The sequence below is a fragment of the Labrus bergylta genome, chromosome 23 (genome assembly GCF_963930695.1).
Source record: "Labrus bergylta chromosome 23, fLabBer1.1, whole genome shotgun sequence".
NCBI classification, from domain to species: domain Eukaryota; kingdom Metazoa; phylum Chordata; class Actinopteri; order Labriformes; family Labridae; genus Labrus; species Labrus bergylta.
Window position 1 is genome coordinate 799,102 of NC_089217.1, and position 27,057 is coordinate 826,158.

Here is a 27,057-nt window from a genome sequence, read left to right on the forward strand (position 1 = left end):
CAATAAAATATTTAGAAATACATGATTTATAATGTGATATATGGCAGGGGTCCTCACCCTGCTGCTATAGGAAATAATACAGGAACTAATAATAGCTAACACTTTTGAGCTAACTGCATCACCACTTCTACCTTTAGGGACAACACCACCACTAACACCTTAACAACCAGGCTTAGAGCACCTCCATAAAGCACGGTTCACTGGGCTGCCCTGGGCTCTGATTCATGTAGGTCATGAGGAGGACAGCCACGTACTGGACTCATAAACACACAGATTGCCCCACTCAGACCCTCTGTTCTCCTTCTTCCTGTTACGGCTCTCCTCACGGGACGGGAGAAGTGAAACCACCTCGGACAAATCAATAATTTATGTCGAGCCGAGCCGTGTTTCAGGGAACACAAAAGGCAGAGGGATCTCGTCTCTCACCAGACCGTTCAGTCCCTCAGACGGATGCTGATCAAATGTTGCTGCAGTCAAAAAGTTATGCTAATGAGGCGAGCACAAACCAAGCTGAAGGCCAGGGAAAGAAAACAAGAATAATGTATCTTAAAGCAACACTTTGCATGTTGGGAAATACACTTATTGTTCTCTGTTTAAGAGCTGCGTGAGAATCGATACCTCTCCAAGACACCATGCATTAAACATAAGACTGCAGCCATTAGCTTAGCTTAGCACAAAGACCATTAAAGGCAGTTAGCCTAGCTCTATCCAAAAGATAACATAACCCACTTACCACCCCTTCTAAAGCAGACTGTTGTTTATCGTTTATTGGTTGCTTGGGAACAGGAGCGTGTCCAGACTTGTTGGACTCTGGTGGCCAAACGGGGTAACTGAGCGTTCATTTACCCCTTTTGTTTGCACTCATCACATATTGGCATCACATCTTCCAAGCTAAGTTCTTCAAGGACTCAAAAAATATGAACATCCCCATTTGAAGCTTCCTGCCTGTCGCTAAAAAGCCTGAATAATAGATTTTGAAAACACAGTAAGTACTGCCTCTGACAGTCATAGTTAAGGGTTTTGGGGTGGCCAACAAGATTCCTTAGGGGGGGCTGCCACCCCTCTGGACACGCCCCTGCTTGGGAATCCTCAAAGACTGTTCTCCAGGAAAAAGTTCCAGTCTGATGCATAATACTTTCTTACTTTGTTTTGCAGCCTTTGTGCTAAGCTAAGCTAACAGGTTGCAGGGTATGGCATTTTATTTTGAGTATTAAAAGTGTTTGCCACCCTGCAGTGAAACTATTAACCATATAAATGAGCATGCAAACTTTTTATTTACCAGTAGACGTTCTAACCCTGACCTAAAGTTATCAAATTTGCAAATACAAGCAGCTGCTGTTGGTCAGATTAAAAGAGCTGCTCATTTATGTCACAACGAGCCAGTTGATTTGATTTGATCTGATTTGGAAAAGCACTTCAAGGCCTTTGGGCACAGAGATATATCAGCACACTTGGAGGGATTGTATCAAGCCTAAAAACTGTTCTTAGCTCAGAAAAGACTTCAGGATGAGGCTTTAAAGCGGGGTGTCAGGGTTACCAAACTTAGCCTTCTGCCACTGTTTCTTGAACGTACAAGCCGCTGTACCCGAATAAAAGAAAGGCAGATGCAAGAGACCAACTCTGACGGCTGATTCAGCAGTCTCAGTCCTTGTCTGTTGCTGTCTCCGCTACGTCCCTCAGAGCAGCTTCCTTATGTAAGGGATCTGTTTGCCTGCAGCTCAGGGACATTACTTTTGAATGAGGTCTGGGGCGGCTGGAGTGGCAGGAAAGCAGGCTTATCGTCTGATCTACACGACTCTGCAAGCAGGAGGCAAGAAGTCACAATATGACACCACGTCAGGAAACTAGACTCGGACTTAAGGCTCTAATAATCCACAACTAAAACACTAAAAAAACACTTAAAATATAACTGTCAATGAGAAGAATGATGGGGATTATCACTGGAATGAACAGCAGGTTTTATGATTCCAAAACTTAATCATTAAAGAATAGAACCCTTGTTTTTAAAATGACCCTTGAAGTAGAACATGTTAGACAGTTGAGCACAGTTCATTTATTTATTAAACATAAGTTGTAGAAACATAAAGCCTTGTCAACTTTAATATACATTATGTAATATTTTACAAATAATTTACAACATTGCAGTACATTAAAGAGAAAGAAAAGGCCACATTAAACTTGGTCACAACTATCAGAATGACTCTGTTGTGCATATACAGTATGTACCATCCCAAGCCAGACATTTATATTACATTATGAAAGACTTGTTCTCTTTTTTTTATTCTCTGATATTTAACGTTATACCTGTCGTACAGTGACACACACAGACACAAACAAGTTAACAAAAATAAAATATTATTTGAGATTTTTTTTAAACACTGAGGACACAGGTTGAGGTTTTGCAGACAGGAAGTCTCTTTTGTTACGGGTGTTGTTATCAGCTGTTAGCGGGACTCAGTGCAGAAGCAGAAATCACAGTGAGACAAACACAGTTCAGTGGAAAGAGAACACGACTCACCGCAAATACATGGAGACAGGTTGCATGTGTTACACTCATGCCTGTAAGAGTCTGTGATGGTTATTTTTTTAGTCTTTTTTTTATCTCAGTCTTGTTTCCCTCCTTTGCATCATAACATCATTGTAAAAAAAAGTAAAGTTATATTTAACCTGATGTTTCAACAAAAATACATTTAGGGACAACGTTTATAACCTCTTTTATTGGTTTACTTTTTTTATGTATGTTAATTGAAAAGAAATAATGTACGCAACCAATCACAGCCTTTCATACCAGCGAAAAAACTCATCATCATCCATTCATTCCAACAATAATTTACTTTTAAGCATCAAACATTTAAAGGTCACATATCCTCCTCCTCCTCTTCAGTGTAAATAAGTCTCAGAGCTCCTCAAAACATGTGTGTGAAGTTTCTTGTTCTAAATCCACTCTGATCCTGTATTTGATCATGTCTATAAACCCCTCTATTTCAGCCCTGCTCAGAACAGGCTGTTTCTGTGTCTGTACCTTTAAATATGTAAATGAGTTGTGGCTGACCACGCCCCCTCTCTGGAAGTGGAGCAGGCAGAAGACGGAGAGGATGGACTTTTCTCATCATTGGGGGGGTTTGTAGACGGACTAGAGACACATGTTAGAGTTAGAGGAACATGGAGAAGAGGATTTTACAGAATATGTGACCTTTAATTTAACCTTTTTTAACAGGACCTTAAAAAATATAATGTGTTTGCATAATATGAAAACTGAAGGTAACTGTCTGTTTTTGTTCTACTATTTAAATTGGTATATTCTGTATCATTTCAGATTTTGACGACGTGAGCCACACATTGTTTTCTCAGGACTCAAAGATTTGAAAAAATACTATTTACATAATATTCATCTTAAATTTCATATTTGAATCCGTTCAATTTCAGTTTTCATTCAAATCATCTTTCATTTTGTTGTTTTTTATTGTCATTAATTCTATTATTGGTCATTTGAAACATCCACACTTCAATAAAACAGCTGTTCACTTGTATGAAGGGGGGACAAGTCGGGGGGGTCACAGTCATCAATTTAACTCTCCTGAGCAGCCCAAAAGCAAAAAAAAACAGAGATCAATGTGATTACACTCAAATGTAAAATTAAACTATGGGAGCTTCCAAAGAAACGGAAATGTCTTTTTTACTTTTCATATTTGTTTCCTCTCAAAACACCAACCAGGAAGACTACTTACTGTACATTCAATACATTTTACGATACATTATTTCTATGTGCAACCAGTCAATTGCATCCCTACAGAGCAGATATAAATACACAACTTCTTCTTCTATGGTTCTTTAGATGCATTTGAAGGTGTATTAACAGAATGAGGTTGTGATTAAGGCACTATCCACTTTGTATGCACAGAGATGAACAACCTGACAACTCCCCTTCGCCGACGATACTCTGCTATTCATGCGTTATTGCTTATTGTTGATTTACTGCCAGACTGCATGTTTCTAAGTGACCTCAGCTGGTTTTCTAAACACAGTTAAGACACGGCTTAACCTACAAAGCATTTCACATCACAACTTACATTTAACCGCTATGAGTGTGGTTGTGGTTAGCATTAGCTTAGCATTATGTTGGCTTTAGGTTTACATAACTTATAATTGCTATACGATATCTTTTCACTGTTCAAGATGTTCAGACCAAAGCTCAATACACATTTCTGCTGTTTTCATGTTGCATCTGAAAGAGTCAAACCATCCAAACGGGGACGGGGTTCTTAAAGAGACAGCAGCTCAGGCTGAAATTAGGGTTTTTACTGACTCCAGTATCAGATAAATGAGATCATGTGAAGCTGCTCTAAAGGTTTCACAGACTGACGACATGAAAGGTGAACATGAGGAGGAGACGGGATCTTTAATTTCCGTTGGACGTTAAAGATGTGTCGCTTTCTCTCCTGATCAAAGATTGTCCGCAGAATGAATGAACATATAATGTGATGCCGTTTTCTCCAAGCAACGCACACACACACATAAATCCATCCTCGCCATTGAAATGTCTATGACACGTAAAACAAACAAGGAGAAAGGATGACACATCTGCATGTGTAATCATCAAACACATGAAGATCGAAGTGGATCAGGATTAAAGATTTATTTTATCAAAAATAGATCACAATTGAAGATTGTCAAAATAATCATGGCAACAATAATTTGCAATAAAAAAATAAAAATGAAATCAGAATGCGTCCACACTGAAGTTCCTCGGAGCACAGACGTCACTCCCACTATTGCTTTTTTCTTCTTTTTGCATGAAATGAGACGAGTTGGGGGGGCGAGCCCAAGCTGAACTCTGTGGGTTATAATGAAGCATGAACATGTCCTTCAGCGGATGTTTTGTGTTGGTGAATATCGAGTGATGGTGTGGAAATCTGACCAAAGTCAGAGTCAGAGGACACTGCTGCACTCACAAGGGATTTACTGTATTATTACTGTTGTTGTTGCACAGTTAGCAGAAAACGTTAATCATCACAACTTAATGCCTCGTCACCGCTCATCAGTAACTCTGTCAGACAGACAGAGGTCTCCCCCGGCTGTTTTTATGTCCGAGCCAAGCAGAAATACACCGAGCTGCAGAGCTGATGTTAGAGGTCTGATGGAAGTTTTACAGACTTCAACTGATGTTTATTCATAATCAGGAAGTTAAACATTTTGGGGAAATCAGATGAGAAAACAGACATCAAATAGTTTTGACCATCTCCATAAAATATATCAGTAGTTTTGGTTTGTTTCTCTCGCGGTCTGAACTCTCAGAGTCAAGGGAAAAAGCTCAATTAAAACAATGCAGACTGAACGTTGTTTTTAAGCTAGCAGCTCATCTTCCTCTGACTGTTTTCAGATTCTTATTATTCATCTGAACTTAAAGGGATTCCATTTTCCCCCTCAGGACTGGACGGACTCTAGTTCAGGATTTCTCTGAGTTAGACTAACCAGCCCCTCTTATTGCCTTTAAATAAAGAAAACATATATTCAAACAGCCGTACTCGTTCACAAGCATGTTTTACTATTTGGCAAATAAATTAAAAAAGTTGTGCAAACACGATCATGTCAGGCTCTACGCTGCTTTGCTGTATTTAGTCTGGACGGTTTTAAATTAATATATGAGAGTCGTCACTAAACCAGAGTTTTAAACGTCAATATGATCTGTAAGAAAAATCCATCATTGTTGTTTTCGATGACTAAAAGTTGCACGTAAACTCCTGCACACTGAATAAAATTTCCCATCGACGTCGGCAACATTTCGGTATAGAAACTGGTGTTGAAGCAATCAAAGTCGGTCTTGGTCTCCGGATCACTTCTTTAAGTTCTCGGTCTCTGAATCGAGAGCATTTTTTTCTCGGCCTTGGACTTCATTTTTAAATCAAGACCACCACTGACAGACTATTTTTCTACGCCTCTTTTTAAAAGAACAAAAAACTTCAATTCATTTGTAGTTTTTTTTTTTTATCCCCCGGTTACGACTGCAACCTTCCCGGTGTTACAGTCCAATTGAGTGACACGACCCCTAAACACAGGATGATGATGTTTCAGTGATCTTGACTCGGTCTCAGAGCACTCCAGTCTCAGGTATGTTTTGGTCTTGGTCAGTGTGGTCTTGACTTCAACACCAACAGAAACGTTGCCCATGTTTAAGGTGTGCAGGAGGTTGCTACAACATTTGATGGATTCCTTCCTCTCCTCTTCCTCACTGGTCTTCTGGAGCATGATGTAGTTTCTCTAAAGCCTCCGTACATTCCGATCATTAAATTACGACCTGTTTTAAAACATGTGGTTTTGAAAGGTTTCAAAGAATCATTTTGAAAACCTTGTGAGACACGTTCATCGTTAATACGTTTCCTTCAAGCATCCTCAGACTTCTCTTTGTTTGTGGAGCGTCTGGGTTCATTTCATTGCACCAGATCATTTGAGACTTTTCTTTTCAGATAAAGGAGGGGGACGCTGACGTCATCCAGGTGTTAAAGCTTCTGTCGTTAATGAGCTGACACACTGAGGTAGATGTTTTTAAACAGATATACAGCATTTTGATCAAAACCCCCCAAAAAACACAATCGAAAAAACATTCAAAATCATCCAAAGAAAGTCAGATGTGAAAATGTCTGCGATCGATGCGTTTCAGCGGAACAGTTTCCACTCAAGACATTCGTCGCTGCCCGCTGGAGCTGCTTTGTTTTTACCAAGGCAAACAAAAGATTTAAAAAAACATGACAACAACTCGAACACATTAGCAAAAATGTGAAAAACTACAAAATAATCACGTGGCTGATTCCTCCCCAATATAAAACACATACAGTATGATACCGTAAAAAATAGAGATTTAGAAACAAACTCCGCCGGGCGAACAGAATTATCATGATGAGCTTGATGCAGACGAGCGGCTCTTGTTGTTGTTGTTGTTGTTGTTGTTGTTCCCGTGTTTCAGATGAGCGATGCTGGCTTTGAGCCGTCAACACAAAAGTCTCTTTCTTCTGTTTGCATGCTCTACTTTCACAGCATGCAGTAATATGTTTTGGTTTGAATATGATCGTACAGACAGGAATCTCTATTCTCTATAATCTCCCACAAACATCGACGCGTGAATATACCGTGTGCTGGACTGCGTCAGCCGGCGGCGGCCATGTTTGAAGAGTCGTCAGGTGATTCAAGTAGTGAAGTTTTGTCGTACCTCAGAGTCCGACTGAAGCTTCAGTCCTCTTACTGGGGTTTGTGTTTATGTTGTGTTTTATTCCTTCATCAGTGAGAACGAGGAGGAGGAAGAGGAAGAGGAAGAGGAAGAGGAAGAGGAGGAGGAAGTTTTCTCTTTTGGTTTGACGAAGGAGGCGCCGCTCATCTTTTTTTCACCTGAAACAAAACAAAAAGGAAACCATCTTTAATAATCAGAAACACCTGGATGATTTACTTTCTTCACATCGACCCGGTTTCTTCTCAAAGAGACTAAACTGCACGCTCAGCACAAAAAACACTCGAGCACCTGCAGAGTACAAACTGAGAACACATTATTATAAAGGGCTGCACGCTCACATCTATATATTCCTCTTTTCACTGTCCCACTCTCTCTCTCTCCCTCGCCCACACACACACACACACACACACACACACACACACACTCACACTCCAGGCCATCTCCATCACTACAGTCACATGCTGAGGAAGCAGAGCCAAGGACAGGACAAACCAGCAGCCATCACCTCCTGTTCGTTCTGTCCTGTCTGTGCACGTAGAGAGCGCCGCGCTGCTGTAACACATCGCCACCGAGACAAGCGCCGACGACGTGGAGGGTCAGTCTGACCTGCAGAGGAAACTATAGGGAACATGAAGACCTGCAAAACTGTGTCTTAAAAACAGTCTGTCTGCAGAGACAATCCTGCAATGAGCACCGATCTGTCCTGGAATGTGTTGAGGGGGGATGGTGGAGAATTCGTGCTTTTACATTTTTAATTCATGCATTCACTTTTGTATTTTTGAGTCGTATAAAAAACCTGATGACATCGTCTTCCTTTTATTTCTAATCCTGCTCGAGAACATTCAAACCAGCCCTAAAAAAAACCTGACCTTTATGTTTCAAGAGGAATCCCACTGGAGGCAGAATTCACTGTACAACTTTTTTAACTGGCCAAGAAATCCTTCAGAAGATCTCTCTGCACATGAATATTTCAGAGGCATGATTATATAATGAAAGTAAGTAGCACAAGACGAGAAGTCTCCGTCTACCTGTGACAAACTGTGCAGCTACCAGCAGGGCCCCTCTGAGAGTGAAAACCCTCGGGGGGCAGCAGAAGATTTTATTCTGTCATTGACCCAGTTTTATCCCAGTTTGAAAACACTGGTGGGAATCTTTCTGCAGCCACAGACACCGTTAAAAAAAAAAACCTCCAGACAGGAAGTGATGAGCTGCATGAGACAGCCGAGCGGACGGCGATTTTGGACCAGAAGCAGTCGGACCAGCTGTGTGCTGCGCGTCACTCTCTGTGCTGTTTGTGGAGCTTCACTTCACTGCAGCAGACTCAGGTGATATCAGCTGACTTCTGTCAGCATGGCTGCACATTCTCCGAGTAGTGTGTGCTAAAAATAGACGGTTCTCCAGGAAGAGGAAGTATCAGGTATAATAATCAGATCAAAAGGGACGAGGGCCGGTTTATCAGCGTTTAGTGTTCCTGACTACCTGCTGCATCACAAGTGATCCAAACGACTTAACAATCACACTTCACACTGTGTTATTGAGAATGCTCATATCACGATAACGATGAGATTGTCATGGTTACGCAGCCCTGTTAGCTCGTTACAGGAAGTCACTGTGGATACAACGCACGGCCTTTCACATGTTGTTCAATACTTGGGATAAAAGCCAAACAACGCAAAGAACAACTTCCTGGCTGTGAAACTGGATCATCCTATAGAAGTACACGCATGCAATAAAAGCAAACTCTCCAGCCAATCAGAATGCAGTATTCTCTGCTGCAATGCTAACAGCTGTAATGCATATTTAGTCCGAGCCGAAACATGAATCTTCCTGTATCACAGAAGCAGCTTCTTCTTCTTTATCAGTGTGACGATGTGTGTGTGTGTGTGTGTGTGTGTGTGTGTGTGTGTGTGTGTTGATGCTGTCGCCATGGAGACCGCAGCCCAGCAGCTGCTGTCAGTGACAGTTTACTGTTGTGTTGGTTCGAGGTCTCGTGACCGTAATTCATCAAGTGTGAGTGACAGAGTCTTTAAATAACGCTGAGCTTTGACCTGAATGAGCCGCTCACACCGAGCCGAAGTGACAGCTCCTGCTTTGAGAATAGAACCTTAGAAATACTTATTGATTTAAGACGCCGTACTGTCAATCAATCAGAGCGTCTCCGCTCACATTTATGAATGAATCATCACACAGCCAGGAAGGAAGAGACGAACCATTTTCAGACATCCATCCGTCGAATATACGACCGATTGTTACCTTTTGAATTAAACCAGCAAAACCAGTTTTCTTATAATGTCTCGTAAAGATTAGAAACCTCATTTTGATATATTCAGACAAATCTGAAAAAACAGCTGGATCTGCTTCTGTTGTAAAGTCTTACAGATTTACCAGCAGCTACTGGAATGTTTACTGTTAGATTAAACAACTGTCTGTAAATATTAACGGATGGAGTCTGAGTGTTGTCCCCCGTCTGTCCCTGCAGGGGGCGCTGGAGTCCCATCGATGGCGGTCTCCATGCTGGAAATGCTGTCTCAGTCTAACTTTCAGTCAACCTAACGACAGGCTGAGAGCTGGAGCTGAGGCGGGTTTTAAACCTCCTGACAAACCGTTACACCGCGCCCACCTGTCAATCAGGTCAGCTACACGCCTTATTGTGAATAACTCTTATCCTTCATCAAATCAAAACTGATGAGTCATCAAAACATTCACCCCCCCGTACAGTGTGTGTCCATCCAGACATGAGCTAATCACACCTATTTGGTTTTTTGAACCAGGCTGTAAACATGTTCATCTCTGCTGTAAAAACAGGCTTTTTAGAATGGGTGTGTATGTGACTTCCTGTGCTTCTGCAGCCAGCCTCTAGTGGACACTCCAGGAACTGCAGGATTTTTTGCACTTCCAGATGGCTTCATTTTTGGATAAAAATAAAAATCTCTCTTTCTCTCTCTCTCTCTCTCTCTCTCTCTCTCTTTCTCTCTTTGGGATGAGCCTGTTTGTCTTTCATGAAGTAGAAAAGGGAGTGTGTGGGGGTGGACGTAAGGTGGTGGTGGGGGTGGGGGGGGGGGGGGGGGGGGGGTGTAACTCACTGCAGGCCACTCGGGGGCTTCAGGACAGATTCTCTCAGCGCTGACAAAGACGCTAATAATAGCTGTCAGAGTGTAACTCTGCCTCGTCAACAGCAGCAGTGTCATCCAAGGGGAAACCTGTTTACCTCCGCCTTCACCGCCCGCATATGTTCAAGAGGACACGTAGGACAGGAGGGCGTGGGGGGCGAGGGGGGGGGGACTTCACAGGAAGAGATTGGGACCAAAAAGCCTCCCAGGGGGGACACGGTCAGTTAGCACGATGCTGTTGGAGCTGTCATGTCTCCTCTCTCTCTCTCAGGCTGACATGAGCTGCCGTGTTATGTAACTGACAGGGTGGATGAGAGGTGGAGGAGGTGGAGGAGAAGCCTGGGCTCCATGCAAATATGATTTTAGCTTCCTCCATCAGCTTTACATGATGTTGGAGCTGCAGACAAGAAACATCTTCAAACACAGCAGCTGATTGTCTCAGGCCTTAGCAGACACCGACCGTCCTCCAGCGACACAAACTGTCTTTATAAACCGTTCTCAAGCTGTCCTCCAGCTACACCAACAGTCCATACATAAAAAAACATTTTAGGGTCACTAAAAATGGAGCTCCTTACAGAGTGAAGACGTTCATAACCCACATTTTTAGTGATGATGTGAAGACAAGAAAACTGAACATTTGGGGTCACAAGACGTCTGTGAGACTGTTTCAACAACATCTGAAAAGATTTATTCTTTTTTAAAGGATTTATTTGCAGAGGTGCAACTCTCTACTTTTAGTCTTCAGCTGTGTGTCATACCTACAAAGGGTCTTGACGTGTGAGGAGCTTGATGAGGTAAACTGAATTACCTGTGAGACTCAGAGCAGCTGGACTGAGAGAAGTTAGAAGAGCTGAAACTCCCTCTCAGAACTTTAAAGAAAGGAAGGAGAGGGATTTACAGACAGTTTGTCTTTAACAGGTTTTTTTTCCCTAACAGTCACTTGAATCCACTGATGGATGTCAAACATGTTTCATGCTTTTATTTAGTCTCCTTTTTTTTTTTTTTTTTAAATATAGACATAAATTAGGGATTTTTCTCCCAGTCACATCCAAGAAAAACAAAATCCCTGACTGTGATTCAAATTGTTATAGAAGTCATATTTCACAGTGGCTTTCCTGGGCCCTCTTGAAACCCTGACACACAGCCAGAGGTCAAAAGGTCACAGCGTTACACCAGCAGACACGACCTCCACACACTTCAGGTCATCTGCAGATTTAAAAGCTGCAGCTGAGACGATGGCTGTTAAAAACCTGAGACAGCAGGGGGGAACTGATGCTCCAGCTGTGGTGTCTCCTAACAGCTGCAGAACTCAGAATTCCTGCAGCTGCTGCTGCCACCTGCAGGCCCACAGCTGTACTACTGGCCATACACACACACACACACACACACACACACACACACACACACACACACACACACACACACACACACACACACACACACACACACACACACACACACACATTAATCCTGTCAGCAGCGTTTACAGGTTGGAATAAAAGAAGTCGGTTGTTCTCAAAGAAGCAGAACAAAAGACAGATAAATCCTCTAGAGTTTCTTGTCCTTTTAAAGCTTCTAGTGAGTCAACAAGATCCTTTTTTTAGAGCCTTTTTACAGATCATCAACATTATTACAAAAGGATAAAAACATATGAGTGTTAAAGAAGAATGAGAGGATTCCCATTCTAATCATTTAATGACACAATTTGTGTTTTTTAGCACAGCTGGATGACCGACCAGGAGAAACAGGAAGCTAAAATTAAGTTCATACATTAACTTCACACCTTCAATCACCTGACAAGCAGACTTATACCGAGTCCGCCTTCCCTTCATCTTGTTTGTCAGGGACAGTCTGGGCCGAGATCAGCTCAAGACCGTACCCCCCCTCCTGAGTCTCCCTCGTCCTCCCAGACCAGCCAACATCCTCTCCCATCATAATCATCATCTCAACAACATCTCTCTCATCATTCATATGCTCTATCATTAAATATCTAAAACACAGATTGTTGTGAAACTCTCAGGCCCTCGAAGGCTTCAAGGTCAAAGAATGAAAATCAATATTTAGCCTTAATGTGACTTTGTTCATGTGCTCTGTTGCTCCAAAGACTTGTGTGTCAAAACGAAGTTTGAATATCACCTTGCACGGTGCTTTCTCAGAAACATTTGTACAAAGTGGTTTCCTTGAAAATGTTCTAAAATTAGTTTGATTCAGAGAAGATTTATTGTTCGTTGAGCCTAAATTAACTTCCCACTGCTTTATGCAAAATGATCCTTTAAAGAAGACAAGAAAATTACTAAATGTTTTTTTTTTGCAGTTTGCTGAAATTCAACACTGTTCTGAAAAAGGCTCCAGGCGTGAAGCAGCTCAGGGGCGAGCGGAGACCAAAGACCAGAGAGAGAGAGAAATGAACTGAATAAACTCCAGTCAGTATTCTCTTTTTTAAAGCGTCTTCTACTGCCCCCTAGTGGACGAGACTCGCTACATGCAGCTTTAAATCTCTGATTCTTCAAGACAAATGTGATTTATGGGGCCTGACTGGTCTGGGGCCCCTTACTGGTCTCGGGCCAGTTGTCTGCCTTGCCTATTGCCAAGCAGCGCCTCTGCTGGTTTCCCTCTTTTTGTGTTTATTTCATGTTCCCCTCTTTTCTAAGAGCACCCAGGATCTTTTTTTCATCTACTGTGATCAAACCCCCCCCCCCCCCCCCCCCCCCCTTTTATTAAACTGAAGGTCAGGTGTTACTCACCTCTTTGTGAGTCCAGGCCAGCAGGTGTTAGGAATCATTTGGTCATCGTGTCGATCGTCTCCATCAACCCCGTCAGATTTATAATCCAACAAACGTGTGGCCTTCACTGTCTTTTTATTCCTTCAGTATTTGTTTTTTAAACTCCACGAGGTTCCGTCGCTGGAGTCCACATGAGTTAAGGTGCTTTAACGACAGAGACCACCATGAAGACCTCGACTCCCCTCTCCTCTCGCTGTGCAATCAAAGACTTCTTCTAAAGTGGATCCATGTGTGTGTGTGTGGAAAGTATCTGAAAAAGTGCTGAAGAATCCATTTCTATCATTCATGAACTGATTCTAGTTTCATTATTTTATATCATTTACGTTTCTTAGATCAGTTGGAAGTTTTCGTCAGGGGAATTTAACTTAGGACATTAGATTTCAGGACATTTTTACTCAACAATTAACTGCAGAATATTAAATAATGCCAAAACTGATATTCACTGAGATGCATTTGTCTTATATTCATGTTCTTTAATAATAATTTTGTCTAAAATCAGTGCTGATTGAGCTTAAAAAAATACGCAAATTAAATATTTTTTCATCACAAATTAGAGGAATATGTTTCTTCATAATCAGAATCGATGCTGCAGCTCTCCTGGATGGAAATATCTACAATTTCCAACCCTCAGTTTGATCTCTAGCGGATATTTTTTATATTTTGTAGACGGAACTGTGATCTGAAAATAACTAATAATAATTAGATAATTAGAATATTATTTAGCTGCAGTCGACTTTGGACCATTAGGAGGGATCATATTCTCTGTGGGACTAAGGTGCAACAGGTCGAACGCCCGCCTGATAATTCATCATATTTCATATATTTAATGAGTTTTTCTGCGTCAGGCCGAGCTGCTGAATCAAAACAACATGGAGGCTTCCACAACATGGTGGTTTTTCTGACTTCGTCTCCGCAGCTCCAGCTTCTTCCTTTTTTCACTCCTGTGGCAGATAACACAGGAGAAAAGTCTGGAAGGTTGCTATAGAAACTGCATCACACGAAGACAAGAGATGCAGGGCGTGGTTTCAGCCACACGGGGGCGCTCTTGGATTTGGAAAAAAAAAGGCTGCTTCTGATTTCATAATATTTTCACACAGGCAGAGGCTGCTGAGGAGGATTTAACCTCCTGGAGTCTGCGTGCCCTGGTTTCTGTCTGGCAGGCTGTGTTAAGGGTTCAAATCAAATCTGGCGTCAAAGTGGGTTCATTTTAGGATTCATCATCTGAGCCTGAGTGGAAAATACATGAGGGTGAAATAACAGGTGTGTGTGTGTGTGTGTGTGTGTGTGTGTGTGTGTGTGTGTGTGTGTGTGCGCGCGCGGGACCACAACAACAACAGCCTCCACGTGCCAGCTGCATCAGAGTGTAAATTTAGATTGAATTGGTCCTGCGTCGTTTTCTCACAAAAGCAAAATGTAAACTTTAAAAACCTGCATCATTAGGGCAATAAATTACTAAGAGAAAGATTAATAATCATAAAGTGCTACAGCTGGCTGATCGTTCTGAAGCGTTCTCCTGCTCATGGCGCGCGTAATGGAAGACAGTTAGGAGGTGAAAACAAAAGGTGATTTCTCAGGTAATCCGTCCTCTGTGAGTCTGAAATGAATCCCTATGATGCCGGAAACAAGGATCTCAAACACAGTCAGACATCGGTGAGCTTCCCGGTGTAGGCTTTGTGCGGGCTGCAGTTGGTGTACTTGATGGAGTCCGCGTCCTCGCTGTCCAGGTACTCGGACTTGCACAGGCTCGGTTTGCTGTCGCTCTTGTTGAAGTCTCCAAACGCCGGCTGCTGCTGGCCGCAGGTCACGTGCGTGTACTGGAACTGCTCCTCGTGCTCGGTCTCGCGGTGGTAGAAGTAGTTGAAGTTGGAGACGATGACCGGCACCGGCAGCGCGATGGTTAACACGCCGGCGATGGCGCACAGAGAGCCCACGATTTTCCCGCCGATCGTAACCGGGCACATGTCCCCGTAGCCCACTGTTGTCATGGAAACCACGGCCCACCAGAACGCGTCCGGGATGCTGCTGAAGCCGGAGTCCGGGTCGTCCGTCTCCGCGAAGTAGACCGCGCTGGAGAAGAGGATGACTCCGATGAAGAGGAAGAAGATGAGCAGTCCCAGCTCCCTCATGCTGGCCTGCAGGGTCTTCCCCAGGATCTGCAGACCCTTAGAGTGTCGGGAGAGCTTAAAGATCCTGAAGACCCGGACCAGGCGGATGACCCTGAGGATGGCCAGAGACATGGCCTGCTGTCCGTTCCCCTGGTGCTCCGCCAGCTCCAGACCCAGCGTGATGAAGTAGGGCATGATGGCCACGATGTCGATGGTGTTCATGATGTTCTTGAAGAAGGCGGGCTTGCTGGGGCAGGCCAGGAACCGGACCAGCAGCTCGAAGGAGAACCAGATGATGCAGAGGGTCTCCACAATGAAGAACGGGTCCGTGAACGGGTTTGGCTTCTTTGCGCGCGTGGTTCCATTCAGCGCCAGCTCGTCGTCAAACGTTTTGGCTTCTTCTCTGAACTCAGGTAAAGTCTCCAGGCAGAAGATGACGATGGAGATGAGGATGACCAGGACGGAGACGATGGCGATCCCCCGGGCAGGTCCGGAGCTCTCCGGGTACTCGAACAGGAGCCAGACCTGCCGCTGGAACTCGTTCTCGGGCAGAGGTCGCTCCTCCTCCTTAATGAAGCCCTCATCCTCCTTAAAATTCTCGATCACCTCCTCTCCCAGCTCGTAGAATTTGATCTCCTCCATGAAGATGTCCACGGGCACGTTGACGGGTCTCCGGAGCCTCCCCCCTGACTGGTAGTAGTACAGGATGGCATCGAAGCTGGGTCTGTTCCGGTCGAAGAAGTACTCGTTACGCAGCGGGTCGAAGAAGCGCATCCTCTTCCTGGGGTCCCCCAGCAGCGTGCAGGGGAACTGGGCCAGGGTCTTCAGCTGCGTCTCGAAGCGCAGCCCGGAGATGTTGATGACCACGCGCTCACAGCACTCCTGGTTCTCCACGCACTCCGGGTCGTACACATCCTGGGCTGACAGCGCGGCCAGTGCCACAGTCTCATCCAGGTTCTCTCCGGGCACCACTGTCATGTTTCCCCCCCCAGACAAGGGCGCCGCGTCCCGCTCCTCAGTCCTCTCTGCTCCCCCTCAGCCTTTGTTGTTGCTCGGTGTGTCTTCGTCACGTCTGCGGGTGAGCTGCTTCCTCTGGCATTGTTCGTGCCCCCCCACCACCACCACCACCTCCACTCTCACCTTTTCTCCGTCCACGCTGCTGTAGTCTGGACTCGGCTGTCACATTCACTGCATCTTAAGCAGGCTTTGCCCTCCCCGCGCTGACGTGTGTGTGTGCACGCTCTCTCACTGAGGGGGGGAAACAAAAACACACACACATGCACGCTCATAAGCTCATCATGAATCCAGGTATTTTTGAAAACACAAGCATCAAATATCATCGGAAATATCCACATTGTCCTACATTTCGTGCACAAAAAGAGTCGTGCGTAATGAACCTGTTGTCTCCAGCGTGGCACGGGTTCAAGGTTATCACTGGAGTTGTTGTTTATGATGCGGTGGCGCGTAAAGATGAGCATGCATTTGTGAATGAATCCGTCTGGAAACGTGGAAAGCTCGAGAATGTCGTGCAAAAACAATTTTCATGCAAAGAAAAAAAAATGTGTTTTTTCATTCATGCTTTGAATGGATACCTGTAGCTCAGAGCTTTTGTCCTCCTCCTTCCACACACACCCTAACCCTCCACAGATGACACACTCACGGAGACACACAGATTCCAGCGCAATGTCACGCTGCAGCCGCCTCAACACAAAAAAACCCTTGCTGACGTTTCCACACCAGCCTGCACGCCGCCGAGCTCCACAAGTTGTGCACGACTTGCAGGATCCGTCATGTCTCCGCGCTGCCTGCTGCAGGGAAACAAGACATGTGTTCTTCTATTTCCTGCTCCAAATATGAAGGATTTAAAAATGCAACGTGCCTCTGAATAAAAAGGTAAACAGTGCAGGGCTGTGCAACAAGTAGAAAAAAACAAAAAAAGCTGAGCTGTGGATGATGGAAAGAAGGAGTTTCTGGGCTGCAGCTCAAAGCAGTGACGTGTTCTCCTAAAATAGCTGGATTCCTCTCAGGGCTGCAGGAAAAGTTTCTTTTCCCATGGAATGGCCCGAGGGAGCAGCAGGGGGAAAATGAAAAAAAAAAAATGAGATGACATGAAAAAGGAAAAACACAGATTTACATCTCAGAGCAGCCAACACAGAAGAGAGAGAGAGAGAGAGAGAGAGAGAGAGAGAGAGAGAGAGAGAGAGAGAGTGTATGTGGGAGTCATTCAGAAATAATTCCTGCTGTTTAACAGGCAGGATGAGAAGCACCTGAATCTACCTTCAAACATCCAAACAAAGACCAGATCAGGAATGCAGAACAACATGGGAATGAACACTGAAATGTTTCTTTACATTGAAACTGAAATAAATTCATACTGATGAAGCAGCAGGGTTGTCACTTACAACTTGTTCTCGTTGTTCTTGTCTACAGCCCCCATTGTATGAAAAACGAAACATAGACACCCTCAAAGCAGCGGACAGAAAGAAAAAGGAATGTAAAAATGATGTCACTATGTTTCATGAAAATTGGACGAGTAGCTTTTCTATAAAGATCTTCAACTACACTACAACCAATACTTGTGTTTTTGATCAGGTCATGGGCGGTTCTAGGCAGGGGCCAACAGGGGCCAGTGCCCCTGGAACACTGAGCTTGGACCCCCCTGTGGCCACCCCTCCAAAAGGAAGAGCCCCCCTAATAACACATACACAGTGACTCAACAACCGGACTCACAATCTAAGTATTTAATTCTGTTACTGGAACAAAAATAAATTCTTTTTTTAAAGCGACCATCTTTGTCTTTTTTTCACCTGGGTTTAATGTTCCCCTCTGACAAAACAACTGGCCCCAGTTTGGCCCCCTCAGTAAAAATGGTCTAGAACCCCCACTGGATAAGGTAGGACCCCTTGTGGTAATACAAAATATAGTAAGCATAGACTGCTCAGCAAGACCGAGTCAAAATGCTTTCAAGAGACCGAGACCTTCAAAAAGTGTTCTCAGGACAAAGAACGATTATGAGTACTACAACAGTTATCACTTCCTGAAGTCGGCAATATTTGAAGTGAATTAGAGTAGCTTGTGTTAGCTCACTCGGCTAACAAGGATGCGGCCATCTTGTTTTAAACTGACAACCAATCAGAGGCTGCACCTGCAATCAGCTGACATGTAAGAACCAATGAGAAGCCAGAGAAGCCTGGGACACATGTCACAGGTGCTCTCAGCATAGAAATACAACAGATAGAACTGATTTGAATGTATTGATGCTGTTCAGCTCATTCTAGTATCATAGATCTGTGCTCTAAATATAATGTGTGTCTTTGAATAAATACTTCTTACACACTCCTGAACTTCCAGATCGATTTAACAGAAGGTCAGTTCTTACAGTTATGGTCAAATGGATCATTTAAAACACAAAGCGTCTCAGGGTTTTTCTCTAATAAATGGCCCCTGTTTTTGATCTGTGATGTGTAAAGTGTTTATTTCACCTCCTCCTGATCACCAGCACACAGGAGAACTCATTAAGAGGCCAAATGTCAGAGTCTTGGTTGTTCTACGTTTTATTTTAACACATATCTGTGAAATTTTATTTTCGTTTTTATTTTAAAATGTTGTATTTCTGGGTTTGAATTAATATTTGGGACATTCTGGTTCCCCACGTTGTCCTGAAAACGTCGATCTAATCAATCTAAAAATTAAAGGTCCACAACGTTTAGATTTGGAGGATTTTTTCGTCCAATCAGAGGAGCCTCAGATGCCCGTGGGACAGTGAAGGACACACGAGCTTCGATATGAAATGATGCAACAGTTTTAAAAACGAAACCCTGTGTTTGACTCATCAGACTGACTCACTCTGAAATCCTCACTTCAGCTGCCTGCATGACCTCCACAGTCTGCCACTACCTCATATCCTGTAGCACACACACACACACACACACACACACACACACACTCTCTCTCTCTCTCTCTTAAATGTCTCTGTGGTTCTCTGGTGGATTCTTTGGCAGAGATTCGTCTCTGCTTCGGTCCAGGTTTCTGTTTCCCGTTGGACTGCAGGACGTCTGCGAGGCCTCAGGCACACACACACACACACACACTGCATACTGTGTGTGATGAGGTCACCTCGTACAGTCACATGTCACTGTTAGACCTTAAATGTCACATTAAGTCTGCTTTCTAAAGGGCATCAGTTAAAGATCACGTAAAGAGTTTGACTGTTTTTATTTGGAACTAAAAATAATCTGAAGACGGAGGAAAAGGTTTCTTCTGCTTTTTTTGTTTTTATTTGGAGTCAGAAGTTTCCTCTGCGACATGGACAACATCTAAATCATACAGTTTGAACTGAAGCAGCTAATGAACGAGGCTAACGTGTTAGCATCAATCAGTGTTTAACTTAAGTCTAAACACACCGATTCATGATGAAAAGGAGCCAGCTGTCTCTAAAAGCTCTCACTGTCAGCTGTCACATCTCACTGTCATCTCATCTAACCACTGTACGTTCATTTGATTACACAGGACGAGCGATGTTAAGAGGCGCGCTGCTCCCTGCAGAGAGCCGACGACTCACTGATCCCCGACCGACGCAGCTGATGATAAAACGAGACAAACAGGTTCCATTAAATCCCAGCTGCTGAACACACACATACGTCCAAATGCAACATCTCAGTGTGTCTGAAACGGATTCAAATATCAGTCTAATATCTCCCGTCACCGCTGGGATGAGGCCTGCATTATGAAACCATGTCACATGTTCCTCTCAGTCCCCTGGCAGTGTCTCATGTCTTGGTTTCACACTCGTTTAAAGCAGGTTTGGAGAGCATGTGTGCAGCATGTTCCACTCTGCAGAATTCAGCTAACATCGACACCATGCAGATTAAATCAGGGTTTGTTTTTGGGGGGGGTCTGCTGATGGAGGCTCTGATGCTCAAAGAGAATAAATAAATGGTTTCATGTGGAAGAAAAGTCAGATATTTGAGTTGATAATGAGCTCCCTTAAAAAAGTATTGAGAACAAGAGCAAGAAGTAAAACGAGAGAAAATAACCAATCAGCGACTTCACCTTTGAAATGCTATTCATACTCGCCCCTAGTGGTCGTTAATAGTAGTGTTCTAATATTGTCAACATTTTCCCTGCTTAGTAACTTTTAGATGTTTATGGCTTAAAGGCTTTATATGTGATTTTTTGATCCAGCAGATGTCGCCCTTGAGCACCAGCATGAAACTAAAACAGCTTGCGCTGCATTGTTGTGTTAGCATGCTAATGCTAGTGATCTTTATTATGCTGGTATCTTCACACTGCATGTAAATTTACCTGAAATGAGCGTGATCTAGAAACACAGTTAAGCAGTGAGTACAGTATGTTATTCTTCTTTTCTCTAGTCCCTCAATTAAACAACTTTTATACACGAGGGGAGGAGTCAGCCGGCCGTCCGGGCGATGTAAACAAACTGAAGCTAGGACTCTGAAAACTCTGAAAACATCACAGACAGTGGGACTCGGGTGTTACACCCATTGTAGACAGTCATGACTCACAGAGTTATTTTCAGAGGACATACTTGATTTCTATATTTAAGAGTGAAACATCACAGATTAAGACTTTAAAGAGCGTGATGGTGGTGGAACTTTGTTATGTCACTGTTGCTGAACTGCAAAATGAAGTGCTGACATGGCGTTTGGTTTGTTACTGCGTACTACTGGACTGTACCGGACTTCTTTCACCTCTGCTACTATCATTTCTAAGTTTAAAATTCCGGTATTTTAGCAAACGGATAATGAACACACTAAGAAAAGATCACAGACTATCCAGAAAGTGTTGTTCATGAATCAGCAGAATAAAGTGAAGTCTAAGCATGAAAGGTTAAAGACGTACTGCTGATGGAGATCTTCAGACTCTGTGTGAAAGCTTTCTGTTGTGATGTTTCCGCTCACAGCGACCTGCTGACCTCAGCATGTCGGCCATTTTTCATGTCAGACTCTTTAAGTTGTCCAGAAGCACGCAGTTCAAAAAAAATCACCAGCATTTATAATAATGACAGCAGAAAGATTCAGAGGGTGGGAAAAATGCTCCATATGCACTCAGAGAGTGTGTGTGTGTGTGTGTGTGTGTGTGTGTGTGTGTGTGTGTGTGTGTGTGTGTGTGTGTGTGTGTGTGTGGTGTGTGTGTGTGTGTGTGTGTGTGTGTGTGTGTCAGTTCACAGTGAACCATTCATAACCAACAAACAGGGATGTCCAAAAACAACCCGAGGAGCGGGTCATGTGTGTTGTTGTGTACGATCTTCTCTCTGTGTCTCTAATTGACACAAAACTCAAACATCTCGCCTGAAGATACAAGAATTTTAAACTTTGACATGAACGACTTGAGTTCCTTTTTAAGACCATGGCAACACAACTAGAAGTCCTCCTCTAAATAATGGGTCAGTTTTTGATTTTTAATCCAAAAACTTTGTAAATGTTTCTCTTCTGACACGTTGATAATGTCTGCACAGTTTGGGCTCTCTCCGTTTCTCTTGCTTCAGCGTTTTGGTAAAAAAAAATGTGACTGAAGGTTTTTTGTTTTTGGGAGCAAGTGACCACATACTGGTCCAAAAGTGGTCACTTCTGCCTCCTTAAAACAAAATGGCGACAGCTAACAGACCAAACTGGGAGGCTTTAAATGTTCCTTCACAAACCAAGAGTTGAAGGATTCTGCAGCCAAACAAACAGAAAAGATTTTCACAGGCTATGACATTTTAATCAGCTTCAGGCCTAATGCATCAGTTTAAACCTCACAGCATCACACCTCTCAATAAAAACTAGAAACACAGATGGGATGACGGAATATTGAAGGTCATGCTGCTTTCAAATCAGCAGAATCTGGGTTAATGTTTCAGAGAGCTAAAGGGAACCTCGAGGGATTTTAACCATCATGGAGACGAACAAACCGAAAAGTAAAGTGTTGAGTTAAACTGAGACTGCGAGCACGTCTCTGTTAAAGCTTTTGAGAGATGTCGAAGATTTCCTTTAAAGACGGCGGTGTCTCTGATGAGTGTAATTGGTGCGTTGAATCAGGAGGATTCTGTGATCTGCTCCGCACATTAATCTTTAATAGACACGTCTGGATCCGTTTGAGACCTTTGCACCTCATTATAATTATTAACCGCAGCGCAAAAACAAAGCATGAAGAGGAGGATTGATTATCCTCTTATCAGTTTTTATAGAAGTGTTGTCATGATACACCGCTGATCAGTCAGAGTTTGAAAACGTCTTAGTTTAGACTATTTAATTTAATCTAGTTTAGTTAAAGTCTTTATATATATATTTTTCACACTTAAATATAATATAAATCAAGTCTATCCTCTGAAAATAACTCTGTGAGTCATGACTGTCTACAATGGGTGTAACACCCGAGTCCCACTGTCTGTGATGTTTTCAGAGTTTTCAGAGTCCTATCTTCACTTTGTTTACATCGCCAGGACGGCCGGCTGACTCCTCCCCTCGTGTATAAAAGTTGTTTAATTGAGGGACTAGAGAAAAGAAGAATAACATACTGTACTCACTGCTTAACTGTGTTTCTAGATCACGCTCATTTCAGGTAAATTTACATGCAGTGTGAAGATACCAGCATAATAAAGATCGCTAGCATTAGCATGCTAACACAACAATGCAGCGTGAGTTGTTTTGGATTCATGCTGGTGCTCAAGGGCGACATCTGCATATAAAGCCTTTAAGAAGGGTGGATTTCAAATCGGTGATAATGCATGCCACGCTTAGTAAGGCAACAAGAGGTAGCTCTGTCATATGGGGCCCCCTTAGGGAGGTTTCCTACTGTCATTGCAAAATTGCACATTTTACATACCAGCTCTTAGTTTATGTTATTTTCTATGTTTTGTTTTGGTTGCAGCATAACTTTACATTAAATCCTTTTTGGTTTAACTTAATAGTTTTTTTTGGTCTTTCCCGTCTCTGCTACACGAGTTTTATTTGTAAATAATTAAAGAGCCGTCCCGTCTCGTGTTGACGCCTGTCCCAAACAAAGGACAAAGGTCATCTCACACTGTAGAGTAAATATGAGCCCGGGTGTTTCATTGAAGTTTTACTGTAAAATACCGTTTTTTCCTTTGCTCTGGTCTGTTGTTGTTTCCTTCGTTATAAATCCAGATGTTTATTGGTTGTCTCTGCACAGATGCATGCTGGGTGAAGGTGACAGCTGACTTCGTCTGCAGAGGACACTGCCCGTCCTCCTCAGACGTGTGGATGCATTAGGAGATTACATGTTCCACTAGCAGAGTCTCAGCACGCAGAGTGATCAGTGCACCTCCTGCTGCTCCACACACACACACACACACACACACACACACACACACACACACACACACACGCACACACACACACACACACACACACACACACACAGCAGGATGTCCTCTGTTAACACACCTCATACTGTACAAAAACACCTGCAGCTGAGCCGAGTATTTAATGATTTATTTCACACCAGAAACTTCCACCGCAAATCATCTGCTGGCGAGTAAATATTTACTATCAGTGAGGTTTAATATTCAGGCGGGACAGTCGACGAGCAGCCGGAGGTTACAGGATACAGAAAACAGGATTTCTACTCCACCCTGATAACGAGAAGCTCCAGTTATTAAACCATAAAACCACGCTGAGCTCACCTTAGGAAGATTCTGATTCACTAGATATGTGTTTTACTGCTGCAATAAAGAAGGGTACATTGTGTTTCTTCATGTTAAGGAAGTGAACTTCAGGAACTGAAAGGTTCCTGTCGGCTTAAAAGACGCTTCAGCTATAATAAACATTAACGGTGACCATAAACTCTCCTCTGATAAGTGTTCATGTGGTCACCATGAACTTCAGCTTACAGTTTAGTTTCCTTCTGACTTAATATCACAGACTGCAGATCTGACCCGTCGACCTGTGACTGACTTGGTTGAGAGTCGGCCCTCTCTCAACCAGAAGGTCGGGGGTTCAATCCCCAGCTGCAGCCAGGTGTGATGTATCCTTGGGCCAGACACTTCACCCCAAGTTGCTCCTGCTGCTTCATCATCAGTGTGTGAATGTGTGTGAATGGATGAGTTAATACTGATGGACACACACACACACACACACACACACACAATCACATCGATATCTCTCGCCCACAGCTGCACGCCGGCCGCCACATGAATGTGAGTAAAGCCAGGAGGCGGTGACCAATGGATCCAGAGTCCTGCTCCATGTGCTAAAGCAAACAGCGGTGGTCCCAACGAGCCGGCTTCTTATTTTTAGGGTCTGACTGGTTTTTTTTTACGTAACGGGTCACAGAAATAAGAATAGCTCCATCCATCATTACAGCAGCAGCGTCCAAACGTTCTGGGAACGCTGGGATCAGAAAAACAGCTCAGTGTGCCAGATGAGGACGGAGCCGCCAAGACCACGTCCCCCACTCCAGCCAAACCAAAAAAAAAACAGCTCGGTTACCACGGTAACCAGAGGATGAGGACATTAACTGCAACACTGATTTGAAGTCTTTAAGTGTACGTTTCCTCGATAAGGAGAGTGCTGAGCTCTGTGGTCACTTCGTCCAATCAGACGACACATTCATCAAAGTTTTCTGTCTCCAAAACCAAAACATGGCTTCAGGAAGAAGAAGAAGAAGAAGAAGAAGAAGAAGAAGAAGAAGAAGAAGAAGAAGAAGAATGAACAGAAGCAAGATAACCGAAGATTTAAAACATTCCTGTTTTATTCACCACACTACTTAGAAACAAAAAAAACCTTTCAGATTTCTGTTTCTGGATTTATTTTGTTTCAGGAGGAGTCCCTTTTCCTCAACAGTTTTAAAACGTTTTTCTTAAAGATGGAGATCGTCTCATAGACCAAGATAAGACCAAGAACCAGACCAAGACCAAGACCAAGGCAGGGCAAGACTGAGAGAAGACCAAGACATTTAGGGGTCGAGACAGAGTCAAGTCCAAGACTATAAATAACAATTAGATATCATCATCATCATCTTGGATAAACAAATTAATTGAAGTTATTCCTCGTTTAAAAAAGGATGACATTAGAAAGATCCTGTCTGTGGTGGTCTTGATTTAAAATCCAGAGTCCGCCCAGTCTGACACCGAGACGAGGCCAAGTCAAACTGCTTTCGATTCCGAGTCAAAACCTTCAAGAGGGAAAGAAGGACAGAAAGTGAAATAAACACTTTTCTCCTGTTAACCTCACAGTGGAATGTTTTTTTTATTCTTCAGATTCTCAACTGAATTCAGTCCTGATTCTTTTACACTACAGTCAGGAAATGTATTTATGTAATAATGATTTTTCCATTGAGGTATTTCTGTTGAACTTTCAGTTTTGGAGGGAATTTCTTCTTACTGGCTCGAGGCCGACGGCTCAGTTTGTCCTCAGAGTCTCTGTTGGCTCTCTGCTCTGAGGTCAGGCCACATTTCCTCCTCCTCCTCCTAAAATGGGTACTGCAGTCCAGATTCTAAACACTGTAGAGAGCTGCCCCCCCCCCCCCCCCCTCTCTAGAGTGGATGCTCACTCAGGTCACCATGTGGTGGACTCTGAAGCTTCAGTGTTTATCCAGCTCTGCATGGGTCTGTAAACCTTTCTGTGTTCTAACCTCTCTCCATTTTTCAAAAGCATCTCCAATATTGATCCTAGTTTGAGCACGTTTCTGCTCGTGGAGCTTATTAGAAACATGCAGAGGCTTTTTAGGTCGGGTACAATCACTTCCATCGCTGCAACACCTGTTGACCTGATAACTGCTCTCATATCTGACAAACTGAGGGGCGTCCAAAACGGCTGTGTGGGGGCGTGTCTTAAAAGCGCCTACCTTCTCTGGTCCAAACAAATCCAGAGCATTCAGGAGCAGAATCTAAAGTTAGAAGGAGGACATACTGGCTGCTGCATTGTTGTCAGAGAAGCCAACACTTCAACATAGCATGTTTCCTTAATGATCAGAGAGTAAGATACCTTTATTTTTGGTTCTTTAATGTTTGTCAGTAAAGATTGTTTGTAACTGTACACAAACTCGTTCTTGTACTTGTGGTCTCTGTGATCCCAACATGTTGGCACCAACAGTGTTCCTGTTCTCAGTTTCTGTGCGGTGATTCCAAGAGAGGTGGCAGATTGCTGTGGTGAAAGCTGAGGCTCTGTGAGGTTACATAACGGCCGGACGGACACACGGTGCAGGGCGGCGACCTCAGACCTGTGCCAGCCTCAGGGGCCACACGGTGAGCACGAGCTGGTCTGAGCAGGAAGAGACGGAGGACAGGACGATGACTCTGCTGATTCAGAGCTGACTCAGGTTTAGATCCAGCATGACTCAAGGAAAACACTTCTGTTCAACAGGGCAACAAAGTGGGGACATGACACCATATGTGTGAACTACAACTGAGCAGATCTTTGGAATATGAAGCATTTGAGTTGGTTCTTTTGGACCTTTTTTTAAATAGGACAGCTGAAGAGACAGGAAATGTTTGGAGGAGAGAGTTACGGATGACTCAGCAAAGAGTCGAGGTCCAATTTGAACCTGCGGCTGCTGCAATGAGGACTATGGGTTTTAAGACAGCAGCACGACTGTTCTTCAACCTTCCTAAAAGAGCACATGTCACTCCGCTGTTCATCTTCTTCTCCTAATGCTCACATCAAATTTAAAACTCTGCTGCTCGCTTACAAAACAGCGACAAAAACGTCTCCTCCTTACTTTAACTCTCTGATCCAGGTCTACACTCCCTCCCCCCCACTACGCTCTGCCAATGAAAGGCATCTGATCCAACCTTCACAACAGGGTCCGAAGTCTCTGACTAGACTCTTCTCCTCTGTCGCCCCCCGGTGGTGGAATGAACTTCCAAACTCCAT

The 27,057-nt window shown here is 43.6% G+C and overlaps 1 protein-coding gene across 1 annotated transcript; it reads right to left on the minus strand.

Moving 5' to 3' along the window:
- Positions 1 to 2,043: 2,043 nt before the first annotated feature.
- Positions 2,044 to 16,309, minus strand: LOC110002881 (shaker-related potassium channel tsha2). The gene is made up of 2 exons (XM_029282337.2): positions 13,077 to 16,309; positions 2,044 to 7,380 (listed from the first exon to the last, which is right to left on the minus strand). Exon 1 carries the CDS (start codon positions 16,196 to 16,198, stop codon positions 14,756 to 14,758), a length of 1,443 nt encoding a protein of 480 aa, XP_029138170.1. The 5' UTR covers positions 16,199 to 16,309; the 3' UTR covers positions 2,044 to 7,380; positions 13,077 to 14,755.
- Positions 16,310 to 27,057: the final 10,748 nt, after the last annotated feature.